The sequence below is a fragment of the Toxotes jaculatrix genome, chromosome 11 (genome assembly GCF_017976425.1).
Source record: "Toxotes jaculatrix isolate fToxJac2 chromosome 11, fToxJac2.pri, whole genome shotgun sequence".
NCBI lineage: Eukaryota > Metazoa > Chordata > Actinopteri > Toxotidae > Toxotes > Toxotes jaculatrix.
The window spans coordinates 20,314,718-20,328,786 of NC_054404.1; the positions used below are offsets into that span (position 1 = coordinate 20,314,718).

Consider the following 14,069-nt stretch of genomic DNA (forward strand, 5'->3'; position numbering starts at 1 on the left):
GCTACACCTCCCTCTGCGGACAGACGCCCCACTCAGGGACAGGCAGCCTCTGTTTGTGCAAACTCAAGCGTGTCCTGTGCTGTGCTACGCTGCCTGTGTGTGTGTGTGTGTGTGTGTGTGTGTGTGTGTGCGCGTGCGCGTGCGTGCGTGCGTGCGTGCGTGCATGTGTGTGCGTCTGCTTGCCGACCCCTGCATGCCTATCTCAGGCCTCTGCATAACGTCCAGGAAATCACAGGAAAAACAGAATTGAACATTATGTAAACAGCCCATGACAAACTTCTGGAGCAACCGTCCAACTCTCTATTTACATTGTCAATTATGTTCTCTGTGGATAAGCTGCTTTCAATGAGGGAGGAGAGCACGGATTCAGTATTGTCTCTGTGGGCTGCAGCAAATGGTCTATATCATTGCTTACTCTGTTCCTGCCAGACGTGTATAGTATATCTAGTGAATGCTGCACTTTCACAAGTCTCCCATATGGCAGAGAGCATTTGTGTGTGTGTGTCAATGTAACTTTTATAAGCAATATCATAACTCTTTGTTTTAAAAATCTGAGAAAAATCTTATTACAGCTGAAAAAAAATGTGTCAACAGAAAACTAATCTGGAACTATTTTCATAATTGATTATCAATTAAATCCTTTTAACATTTTTTGTTTGCCGCTCCTCAAAAGTGAGGATATGCAGCCCTTTCTTGGGCAAAAAAAAAAAAAAAACAGGTTGTAACCTGGAGCCGTTAGGCTCTTGTGATGAAAAAGCTTTCATTATTTTCTAATATTTTAAAGACAGTAATCAACCAAATCATCAATAATGAAAATAATTTATAGCTGCAGCCCTGAATCTAAGAATTTCAAAGTCACAGTATGATTCAGTCCTCAGGCTGTGAGGCTACAGTAGGAGTGATTAAACACAGCGAGTGAGATTCATATTAACGTCCAGCTAAAAAGTCACTGCTCGAGAAACTAGCCTGGCTGTCCTGCACCAGAGACATCCCAATATATTATTATAAGAGAACAGAAACAAAAATAGCCTCAGCAGATGCCATCCAGCACACCAATCATGAAGACCAAGTGGAGTAAAGATCACAATGTGAACTATTACAAACATGTGGATCCGCTGGCCTCAAGGTTTCTAGCCACTTCTCTTCATACAGCCAAACCCTCTGTTATTTTAGAAGATCGAGTTACTAGACACAGCTAACCATAATAACATATTTCATATCTACTAACATTGACCTTGGATGGGAAACAGACATTGCTTCGGGGGTTGCCTACACAAGTACATACGAACAGAGCTTCACATGATTTCTAGATGACAATGCCTGTGACACCACCCCCCTTCACAACAGAGAGAGACTACACTGTTTAGAAAAAGATAGGACACATTAAGAATAAGGTGCAATAAGTTTTTTTTTTTTTAAAGGAAACTTTGCTAGAAATTTAAGCATTTAAGCACAGAGGCAGTGTTTAAGCACAGAAAATATTTAGCCATCAGTAAAAGAGATTATTGCTGAGGAAATTAGAGGATCTACTGACCTACATTGCATTTCACTTTGTGTGCCACTGCTGGATTTGGGGCTACTAAAGAGCTCACAGCAACATCCTGCTGACAGGAAGCAACTGGGCATATTGGAAATGTAGTTTTGTAGAGTTTGCCGTCTGCAAAACATCCATATTTGCAAAGGTCCAACACTAATGAATCTGTTATGGAACGTTTTATCTCCTCACACATTCCTATTATCCTGTTAGCAGGCTCCTTATGTTGAGCCAGTGTTGACTCTTCCCCCACTGAAATTGCAAACATCACTGGTAGCAGATTGTATCAGAGATGTTAATTCTGGGAGTAACTCATCAACATGCCATAATGAAACTTTTGGCTGTTTGTTTTTTATCGTGGGCATAGATGCACATGCAGGCAGGCGACACAGTTCACATTCCTGCAGTTAGCATTATGAAAGACTGCAGACTTGCAATTTGCAATTTGATTTGCAACTGTTTCATGAGAAAAGAAATGCATTAAGCACATTGCAATCACATTGTTAGACCTCAAGGATACACACACACACACAATGTGTTTTGCTTAGCGTCACTGAAAACAGAAATGTGTCTGTGGTCAGCCAAGGATCCATCTGTGATCTGAGAGGATAAAGAAACTGTAACGCCTCTGTGAGATCGACAGTGGGCTGTGTATTTCTGTAGTCAAACAAGATTAACAGAGTGATGAGTGATCGCCAGTGAAACAATCATGGTTCATGTCACTTTAAGTAGTCTGGTTATCTCTGTTTATATTAACTTTATCAACCTAATAGTTCTGCAGTGGGACTTTCAGCATTTGAAACAAGTAGCTCTTAAAAAATGAGGTGCACACTGTTAGTTGGCTGCATCTGTTATTTTCATATTGACATTTCATATCTAATACTGGTGGTCTCATACTGTTGCAGCGACATGTTGGCCTTCTCAGCCAACAAAATGTGGTAACAGGCCTCAAGTGCGTCCCTGAATTCTTGCTAGTTATAACTTTAATGGCTTACAAATGTTGAAAATTAAACCTAAATGACTTTGATAAGGGATTTGATTGGATTCCAGTTCAACAAAATGCAATCAAACCCCAACTCTATTCCTCAATTTGTTAAAGTATAATCATTTGCTAAGTCTAATCATTTATTTGTCAAAGATATGGACAGATGTTTGATTTACTATGTGTAGCCTGTGTAAGAATATTTTTGGCAAAACCATTGTCCTAAATGATCATTTGGCTAGAGTGACAAACATACAGGCTGACACACGTCAAGACTTCATATAGACTGATTCAAACGCAGTGTACCCGTACACACAGCCGTGTGCACACACACACTACCACACAGCGCTGATAAAGGCATGCCAAGGCTACTGTGAGACAGTCAGGAGAGCTAATATGCTTCCCACTGTGAACAGAAGCTGCACACATCAGGGTTTTAATCACCTTGTTTTATAATGAGTCAGAAAACAGGGAAAAGACAACATGTGTCTAACTTAGCCTCTTCTGCTCACTCAAATTTATGGCCCTTTAAGTAACATTAGTATTTACTCAGCGGTGCTGTGAGGAGGCAGGGAAAGCAGAGCAGAGAAGTATCCTTGGCAGCCGCTGTATTTATCTTTACCTAATATTTTTAGATGGTAAGTCTGGGTTTCGACATATTCTTGGTTTTTCAAGACTATAGCACAATTCGCAGGCTCCTCTCTCCCCCAGCGGTCATGAACTCTCCATCAGTAAATCATTGTGGTCTAAAGCAGAAGTGATCAGCTGTTTCTTTAAGGTACGCCACATGAACGGTGGTTACAGAGTTTTTCAGACAGCCAATCTGAAAGCCAGTGGACCTGCACAATGTCTGAGTGATGTATCAATACACATCCACAGAAGTCTGGAAGAAACCTTGACAAAATACTAATCCTTTGCTGGTGAAGACGTTAATCAATGGCTACCTATTAAGGAGACTGGCAGTTTCTAGCATGCAGCAACATTACAGCTCGGCCCTGACCTCACCAATCCTGAACACACGGATAACACAAGGGCAAATGTACCTGGCTTTAGCTCTCGCAGAGGCGAAAGTGCTGGGGATCAAACAGTATTACACCTCTTGCGGCTTAGACGACTGATATTGGAGAGTGCACTCATCTAAAGATGAACTTTTCGCTTTTTTAAAAATCTTCCATATCAGTGGAGATACGTACGGGAGAAGCCAAGAGAGAGTCAAGAAGAGAAAGTGACTGACATGACTCCTCACAGCTCGAGATGTTAGAAGCATCGTGTTTTGTCAGGGTCATTTTGGTCACATCTCTTTAGATTAACAGCAGGATCTCCACGTATATGTGTGACATAACATTTAAGACATTTTACGTTCTGAACGTCTTGAGGCTGTGCACACTCGCAGGGTTTGTCAGTGAGGTAATGCACAGGAGAATATGAACGGGCTATGTGTGCATGTCAATGAAATATTCATGTAGAAGTACTCAGAACTCTGAAGAGGGTAGAGCACAAACAGCACCTCGGCAGACGAGAAAAAAGCCCCCAAGGAATAACAGCAAGAATAAGAGAGAGGGAGTGAATAAGAGAGGAGGGGAGAGAAGAATATACAGAATTATATTTATAGCATACAAAAAAAAATAAGATGAGAGAATGCAGAAAACCATTTTAGGAATGGAAACCAGAGAATGAAGTGTGTTCTAACATGCACTCAGATCAATATAAACCTCTGACCTCTTTGATCGTGCTACAGACTGATATCACAGACCATCCAAGTACAGTGAAGCAGCATAGTGTTTCAAATCAACAGCTATTTTACAGCCATGCTTCCTGTGGTGTTTCATGGGTCTTTCTCTACCCTGGCATGATGACTGACACGTTCTTGTAGTGGTTTGGAGCCAGCTACAGCCTCATCCTGATCACTTCCCTCTTGACACCACAGACAGCCCCTCCTGTCTGTCTCTGAAAGGAGGAGGATGATGATGAGGATGAGGAGACCCGACAGAACAGGCTACTTTATGCCAAACACCTCCAGATTTGGCCATGGCCCAGACCAAATGCCCTCATTTTCTCTCCGACAAATGGGAGACAACCAGGCTTTGGAGGAGCTTAGTGTGGGTCCGTCAGTGAAAACACACAAATCCAGGCAAAGATCAGTTTCAGCAGCTGAAAGTACAGTAAAACTGCATCTCTCCTGCAGCGCGGCAACAGTTAGGTGAATTCAAAAAAGATTAAGAAAAAAATGAAAAGTACATAGGATCTTCTATGAATCCTGACAACAAGCTCACCATCAAAAACTCTTACAGTGCAGCTTTAATTTCAAAAACACTAACGTTACACTGTGTACATTTCAGTAACAACTGGGAAAATGGATATTCTAAAACTTTTGACCAGTAGAGTGAGTAAAAAAATGAACCCTTGAAGATAAAAACTGTGATAAAATGTGTTGCAGTTTTCATCACCAAAAGCTTTAACAATAATGGAAAAGATGAACGGCTAGATAAAATTGTTAGCTAACATTTCCAGTTCTCAAAAGTAACAGATTTCCTGTATGGCCTACAATCTTGCAAGCAAACAGCTGGAACAAACAATGAAAACAAACAGGCCTGCATGACAACATTTACATTTACACTTTTTTCCTTTTTTCTGGAATAAAAGTGTAAATCTGCAATCACCTGAGCTTCCCCGCCTACTCACGCACCTGTTCCTAATCAGTATTTTAACCTGCATTTGTCAGTTCATCTCCTTTTGTTCCCTCACGGTCTCCGAATGTGCCTGCTACCTGTATTTTGTAGAATCCTGTTGTCTGTACCTGCCTGCCTGCCGATCTGATATAAGCCTATTTATCACCATTAAAGCTACTTCACTTCACCTGGTTGTCTTTGTGTCTGGGTTTGGATCCTCCCTGTCTGTGCTGTTATCAGGCACCGTGATGTAAAGTTACACCTGCAATAACTGCTGTTGGCCACTTGGGGAAAGCAGAAGCAGGTTGTGGACACAGCACTGTAATATTATCACATTTCAGTAGGTAATTTATAGTAAACTTGTTTGCAAGTAGCATTTGCCTGTTTACACATTCAGCAGTTACAGAGCAACATTAGCATTCATTTGTAGTTGTATCTCAGATAAGTCCAATACTCACTTTTTTTAGCTCTATTTTTGGTCTCCACCAACTCCAAACTGAAATATCTCTCTTTAGCTACTTTTTTTTTTTATAAAACACAGCTGTTTGCTGTGGCCAAAAATGACACCATAAGAGTGGTAGCTCTGGGTCTGCAACATTTACACAATTGTGGGGCAAAACAATTACACACACACGCACACTGAGCTGCACTCAGCAGGTAAGAAGAAATAGTCAGAATAATATGCAAATACAGTATGACCCAGGACTGGTTGTGACACAGTAGCACAGCAAGAGGGGGAATAGCAGCAGCTGCAGCACAAACTTTATAAGTTTTCAGTTATGTAAGTGCCCAGTGTGTATCTCTTTGCCTGCAGTTTCCAGCAGTGAGGACAGTCTGAGCCTCAGTTACAATCAGCTGTGACTGTGCGACAAGCACCTCCCCGTCCAAACAATCAGTCTGTAGCAGTCACATCATCTAAATCAGTCTCAGCTATCAAGTGACGCTTTACCAAACCCTTCTCATCCCCACTTTCCTGTCAGTCCCTCTATTCCTCCAATGGCTCTTTCACTGCCTCTCCATGTCTATCTCGCATCTTCAACTCTATGCCCTTGTCTCTTCCACAACCTGTCCCTCCTCTCTCCTGGACAAGCAGTGCGTCCTCCTGTTAGAGCACTGCCTGAGACAGGTGTCGGCTACAATCTCTGCTGCTGCTCTCTGCAGAGACACAGTGCCTCTGCTGTTTGGCAGAGTTGAAACGATTACGACTGAGATAGGTCCCAAGGTCAACAGAGCTGTCAGGCTGGACGCACCCCCCACACGGTTCATTTACAGTACAGTCCATTTTCATCTGATTATTAAGCTGGGTATTTTTGGCATATGTAAGGTGCTGCACTATTGCAAGGTTTGTTCTTTATAAACTTTTACAGATATACTAATAAAAGGCAAAAAGAAAGGCAGCAAAGCCCAATCTGTGTCTTTTAATTAGAGGTGACATTTGTATCTGGGTCTGTATACTTGAACGTGACACACTGTGAGTCGTCATTGAGGAAATGGCTCTACAAGGAGCTCATTGTCTGCGTAGAAGGTGAGATCGGAGAGAAAATTAAGAGAGCACGTGGGGAGACATTTGTGAGATTTGTTGGGCAGTCTACAGGGGGGAGACTGGTATGTGCATCCTTCCCTTTATATATCTGTTTATTTGCACAGCACATCTAAACAAAAGAGCAAGCAGGGAGGCCACTTCAGCCTGACAAAGGTCACATTTCCTAACGCAGGAAAACTGCTTCCTGGCCAGCTAAAACTTGGCTGTAGGGTTTAGTTCACCAAGGAATAGGACTGACAGAGGGACAGGCTTGTTTGTACTGGTCTACTCATAACACAGAGTACACACAACCTCAAATTTCTCAAATGAATTTAGGAAAAGGTGTCATTCTGTGCAGGAATACGGTCAGTTTGGTCCTTAGTTTTAGCTTTATTTATCTATGTGGACCACTTTAAAGATCATACTTCATTAGTACCTGCGAGCTACAAAGAGCCCTCCCCTTTGACGCATGATGAAAACAAAAAGCCTTTAACCATTCTCCTTTAACCATTCTCCACTTAAAGGAACAAAAGCACCCCTGCCTACACGGAAGCAAACACCACTCCAAATAAATTGCAGTAAGCAAAGTGCTACCATTAATCAACTGTGTTCATAGTTCAGAATGAGTGGTTGGCTGTAACTTGTCAAGGGCCTTTACATTTAGTATTTGCTTTTACACACTCCAAAGGCAGACCTCAGGTTTCCAAGAATAAAACAGTCTATTAATCTAGCAGTCAATCTTTGCACCTGCAGAGAGAGAGAGAGAGAGAGGGAGAGAGGGAGAGAGGGAGAGAGAGAGAGAGAGAGAGAGAGAGGGAACGTTACGTGTGGGGAAAGTTATCAACCCCTTGAGTGTTTGAAGTGCTATTTCATCTACAAGAGAGGCACAGATGAATACTAAGCGAGGCTTCTCAAAGTCCCCGTCGAAGCTCAAAATTTATGTTTGAATAACTTTGAATGCAATGCAAATAATATCTCTAAAGAGCGCAGTGAAAGGCAAAAGATTTAGGCAAAACAGGTGAGGCTCGAATGTGGCTTACACAGGGACAACAGTTTTCAAAAGTGGGTTATAAAGCCATTAAGGGTCTTTAAGCACAATGAAGGACAGTTCTTTGCCATTATTTCTCTCAGCGACTCAGTAATTAGTAACAATTTACAAGGCAAACTTGCTGCTGCGAGCTATCGTAGTGCACAGTATGGTCAGTACAGCTGCAAATAAATACAAATAATAAATCATTTTTCATTACATGAGATACATGACATAAATATTGTATTTATTATTCTATACAGTATGACAGAGCTGGCTGGTCCTCACTAGCAATAAGAAGAGAAATACACACTATGATTTTAGTTTCTAAATGTCTCCTGCTGTGGCTGCCTCGGAACAGCACATTTCCTCTCAAATTTAAAACTTCTGTTTATCAAAGCAGATCCCAGGACTGGCTAACTCCTCATACCCAGGAAATACACAACTTGGCAAGACATTAAAATATTGAAGTCTCATCCCACTGGATGGATTTTAGTTTAGAAATGTCTCCTGGCCTTTCTGGACCTTTTTTAGGAGACGTGTGATAGTGTGTGATGCTGTTAGTATGTGCTTATGTGTGACTGGCTGTGTTTTATTGTGTCTTATCTGATCTTAAACAGATCTTGACCCCAATGAGAGTGCTTGACTAAATAAAGATCATATTAATAATCACTTGCATTATCAAAAAAAAGGGATTTATTTATTTATTTGTTTAATTTTTGGATCAAAAGAAAGGAAAACTGTCTTTAAGTTCTAAAAGCACAAGATGTCTTCAAACGTTTTAGTTTTTACAGTCTAAAACTCAAAGATATTGGATTTAAAATAATATGAAAAAAGCAGTAAATTCTCACATTTATGAGGCTGGAACCAGAAAATATTATGTTTGAAATGAATTGATTTAAATAAGGAATTAATTCAGTTTTCTGTTGATCAACTAATCAATTAATCTACCTGTGGTTACTCATCAACACAGGGACTAAGTCATAATCAAAAGCACATCATTTATACTTTAATGAAGATCTATTTAATGACGCTTTATTTTGAAAAAGGTGGAAACACAGGGATGTTATCAGTACATTAATATTTATGATATATTAATATTATTTTGAATAGGAATTTACTCATCATTACATCTCAGTAATGAGTTTGAAGTTGAGGCCATCTTGTCTATCTTATGTTTCTGTCTCTGCTGTTCTGAGGTATGAAAGCAGTATTTTGATAATAGTGTTGTAAAAACTGTATTCAACAGAATTCAGTGGCCTTATTGTTATATTTTAATGGTGTTAATATACTGTAGTATTTCTGTAGGTCAATGTACTGTAACTTATTAAATTTATCTAATATATATTGTCATGTGTGGTAAAAGTTCTAAAACTCATTTTATCCTACATAACAAACTTGCTGATGAACTGTGTCAAAGCTGCTGAATCCTTGTAGAATCAATTTAAAGCACGTAATGCTCTTGCTCTGTAATTCAGGTCCCCTAACTGGGATTAAAGGAGCTCCAGGGGCCCTTTAAAGAGCTCTCTTCAGGGCCCACCAGAAAAATTCTATCCACTATAGACAGTTTGGGAATAAAATGATCTTTGGGCATCCATTATTATATCCAGTCCAGTTCAGATAGTTAGATCTGAGTCAAAACAGAATGAAAATCTCAAATTTTCTTGAAACTTGATCAGAGACGCATTCATGGGACCCCATGTTTGTGTGTTTTTAAGGTGTTTCCAGTGGTATGAAGCTTAATGAAAGCTACTTACAGGGAAACAGTTCTGTTGGGCAGAAAGCTGGGCTGCAGGGTGTCCATCAAATCCACATCATCACACACAACTTTGACTCGGACGTGCTGCCTGCTCAGCTCCTTGGATCTCTCAGCCGAGCAGTGACAGCTGTCAACGATCAGGTCGGGACAGTTTCTGTTGCTCAGGCTGTACTCCCACAGCCCCACGATTACGCACAGTAAACTCAGCGCTCTCATCGTGGACTGAGAATCATTTAAATCAAATGCACGCTCCGTTCAGGTTATGTCCTCCCAGCTTCTGTGACAAGTCGGGACCATTTCCCATTGCCTTCCGTCGCAGTAAAGTACAGCCCGTGCTCGAGCTTTGGTCCAAAGCTCATGATCTGCCGATCACCTGCTGCGTTCCCAAGAGCTGCAAACTTTCGCCGCTACTTTTGCGACTGAAACCGGAAGTAAAGTTGAACCTCGGGGACGTGAAACGTTGCATCTTTGACATTTTCTGTCATTATTTAGACCTCCTGGCTGCCTTCTGTGCCGCGGCGTGCGTAGGGAAAACTTCCAGCGGCGCGCTTTCAAAGTCCGGATACATTTTACTGCTGCACGTCCTTCCCAAGGAGCAGCATGAATCAAATAAGTGTTTGTGGTGAAACGCTGGCCCTCACGATCCACTTAAAAAATCCCTCTCCTGTCCGAGCTGCTGCATGTCGTGCTGTCATTCACTCTCATCATGCACTTCTTACGACCTTGGACTTGTTGCGCATGTTAGAGTCCAGAAAGTCCCTCCCCGCCGAGTCCTGACAGGCTCCCGCGTGGGCTCCTAAACTTTTCACACCCCCCAGTCGAAAAGTGAGGCCACGGACACCCATTTGATAACATCTTACATCAACAAATCACATCTGAGAAGGCAGTTAATTGTTAGTTGTTAATTGATAATTTCCTAGGGAGCAGCAGTGAAAGGGGAATCAATCCTCTGATCCAAACAGTAATCACTAGATGAAATAACACTGAAATTAAACAATTTCTCCACTGTGCCACGCCCCAAGGGTCCCTGGAGGTCCCAGGGCCCCACTTGGGGATCTGCAGCATGTGTGTCAGGCACGATTTCTAAAGCACAAACATTTACACTGCTTGATGAAACGTTTTGCTGTTTGTTTTATTCTCTTCATTTACTCGGGAACAGCTGCAAAGGAACTGTTTGTATCCATTTTCCGTGGCCTGCACACAAACTGAAAATGATCTAGATCTTGAATCACTTCTGACTCACCAGAGTAGTCCCAAAAGCTTCAGTAGAAGAAGGAGTTTAATCATATCCAGGACTCTCTCTTACTATATTCCTGTAATGTGCATGGAAGGATTTGTCTTGGTATAAATTCATAATCAAATTGTCATTGTTTTTGTTTCCTTGTAAAAAAAAATCTGTTTTCTGCAGTGCATTGCATTGTCATGTTAATGTGCCAAGATCCATATTGCTCTGCTTTCATTAGCTGCACGAGAAGCTGCTGCAGGCATCGGGCTCTTTACGAGCAAATGACACACTTGTAAACCTGACATTCATTTAAATGATGGCAATAAATGAAGAATATGAGTTGGAAAGTGACCAGGTTGACACAGTAACACAGCGCTGGACTCATGGAGGTGATTAATGACGTGCTTCTTTATAGGCGAGCTGAACTTCAAGTATTTCAAAAATGATCTAAAAAAGAGAGAGAGCACAGGAGAGTTTTAGCCGTCTTAAAAATGTCTTTATGTTCCAGTAGTGCCTGAGAAAGTGGGTGTGACCTGAAGATAAATGTGCCTGCCTATAACACATGTTGATTGAGAGGTAAAAATACAGGTTCTGCAGTCATTAGCACTATTCTGTACTGATAAAAGACATTCCAGTATGCCATCTGATGCCTCTTGACACAGATACAGACAATGCGGCCTGTTATCTGTCTCATAATCCCCAAATTTACACTCATTCTTACCAGAGGATGGAGAGTTTGAACAGCACCACACAACGTATCCGGTGACATCAATCATGTCTCTTGACAGTGGATCATCTGTATAGAGAGCTTGGCCCCAGGGAGACAGAAGCTGAGACAGCTGGCTGGATGGGCTCCCTGGGGCCAGGGCAAGTTGCTTCCCCCTGTGTGTATGTGTGCGCTGCGCCCCACGCCAAATTCCTCCCTCATTATCCACATTGTCTCCAATTCAGGCCCGACAGCACAAAGGAGGATTTGAAGCCGCTCCCACTGAACCTGCAAGCCGCCCCGTGTTCCCTATTCTTCTGTCTGACAGGCAAACATCCACTCCATTCTCCCTACTCTGTGTTTATCCGCATGTGGCTGCGTATTGTGCTCCCATGACGCCCTTTCGGGACTGTCACTCACGCTTGTTTACACAGATGTATATTTACTTCATGCCTGTGAGTGCACAGGAGGATCTTCCCTCCAGCTGACCCCTGGTAAGCCAATAGGAGAGTCACCTGGTGTAGCCGACATCACCATTTGAAGTGATCCATCTTTAATGGAGCCTGCAGAAACATTTCCTTGGAAGGAAGCCATGGCTGTTCACTGAGCTACTTGTATGCTCTTAATGGAAAACAGAACCCGTGAACACAAGATTGTTCAATAAAGGTTTTCCTTCTGGCAGGAGTTGTATTTTCACACCGACAGCCCCTTTTGAATGGGATCACTACTCAGCACAAACAACAGTATTTGCACTGTGAAATAGTTTACAGTTAAATATTATCATTGAAACAACTCCAGACTGCAGTGTTAACTCAAGATAAAGACTCATTAGTGCACAACGAAGGGATGGAGTCAATTGTACTGAAGCAATGCAAACAGTCTTTCTCTGCAGAGCATGTTCTCATGTTTTCCCTCTCTCACATTAGTGTTCACGGCTCTCCATTATTACTTGGTGACAGAGATGAATGGGCCATGGCCGGCAGCAATCACAGTCCTCACTAAATATTTACCTGCTCCACTTGAAGAGGCCAAGGTACCGCGGGATGACAGACTCTCATTATTATTCCATGACTTTTGGAATAAAGGCTCGTGGCATTTCAACTTGTTCTGTTTTTATGGAGTTCCCGCCGTGTTGCTGATAAAGTGCAAAAAAAAAAAGGTGAGAGCTGTTGTTTGGACTTTTAGCATGTCTGACGGGTGGTTTTTGGTTTCACAGCGCAGTCATTAATAATAGTGTTATCTTTACAACGTGAACTAGTAAAATTATACCCTAATCCTCCTTCAGTGATTTAGCCTGGAGAAAGTCAGCTGAGGTTGAAATGTCACTATGAAGAACCTATATGTGGATTTAAAGCACATGATCTATATGAAATGTTTTGTATATGTGAACATGTAAACCTTCTGTTTGCATGCAAGTTAACACTGGCTACTGAAAAGCATCACTGTTGTATATAAGGACAGATGAAGTAAAAACACCTCTTTCCCTAAATTTAAATGTGGATTTACAGATTATTTAAAACAGCGTCCCAGACGGACATGTGTCTTCATATAATATTCACATTTGAATGGGTTAGTGAGTGAGCCTGTCAGGTCTGTGGTCACCAAACACCAAAAGAAAATTTTACTCACAAAGTAAACTCTGTGGTTTGTTTTTCATTTTTAACTGTTGAAATATCTTTTCTGTAAATGCTGTCATCCCCGAATGTTGTTTTAAAGCCTTGTTACATAACATAATGACAGTGCTGTCAGAATCAAAGTGGATGATATAATTTAGAGGGAACAAATACTAAATTCGTTTTTTTTTCTTTTTTTATATATTTATTATCTAAACTCCAAATGCATGCTAATGTAACCTTGCTCTGTGTCTCCCAAAATGTGTAAATAGGCGACTGTTTGCTGCCACATTTGTCATGTCATCGTCAGTGTTGTTTTTACAGCTTGTTGCGCTGCCCCCATGAGGTCAAAAAATTCTATTTCTTCAGGTTCAAAGATCTTTAAAAATGATCAAAATCAGCCTTCGAAATCTTCTACGTGTAATCTGAGTGAAATTGCAGAAGGTGAATTCTTGATCTGGGTCAATTGTAGTCTGTATTCATTAGAAGTCTCCTTTCTTTTTCCTGTTTTGCCTTCTTGGCCTGTTCTAGGGCCACGTTCAGACCTGACATGCATCTCAGGTGACCTGATCACTAGTGGACAGGTGTGAATGCACCCGAGATGCACAGAGGACACATTGGAGATCAGATCACTCAGACCACATTTGGAGGTGGTCTAGGCCGCATGTGGCCACATCCTTTCAGGAGTGAGAACACAAATGTGTCCTGTCGTCCTCTGTGTAAGTGGATTTTTTATAAGGTGTACAAATCATGTAAAGTGGCTTTGTGCATGATGTCTGAAAACTCTGAAAAGCCCACAGAGACATATTATGAGATATACTACGAGTGAGAAGTTGTGTGAAGACACATTCTCATGCCAGGTGTGACTTAAAGCTGTCCACTTGTGATCAGATGACCAGGTCTGAACAGGGCCTGTAGCAGCTGGTCAGCATCCAGATAAGTGGCACATGATGACATAACATGACATGACATGACATATGTGATCCATTAATTTAAATGCACAGTCAGTGTAGTTTACTGAGGCAGGCTCAT

The 14,069-nt window shown here is 41.5% G+C and overlaps 1 protein-coding gene across 1 annotated transcript in view; it reads right to left on the bottom strand.

Moving 5' to 3' along the window:
• Positions 1–9,787, bottom strand: part of LOC121190107 (adhesion G protein-coupled receptor A3) — a 140,280-nt gene extending 130,493 nt beyond the window's left edge. The window contains exon 1 of the mRNA XM_041050693.1: positions 9,492–9,787. Coding sequence (XP_040906627.1) covers positions 9,492–9,709 — 218 coding nt within the window. The 5' untranslated portion in view covers positions 9,710–9,787. The remainder of the gene's footprint in view (positions 1–9,491) is intronic.
• Between the last annotated feature and the right edge of the window lie 4,282 nt (positions 9,788–14,069).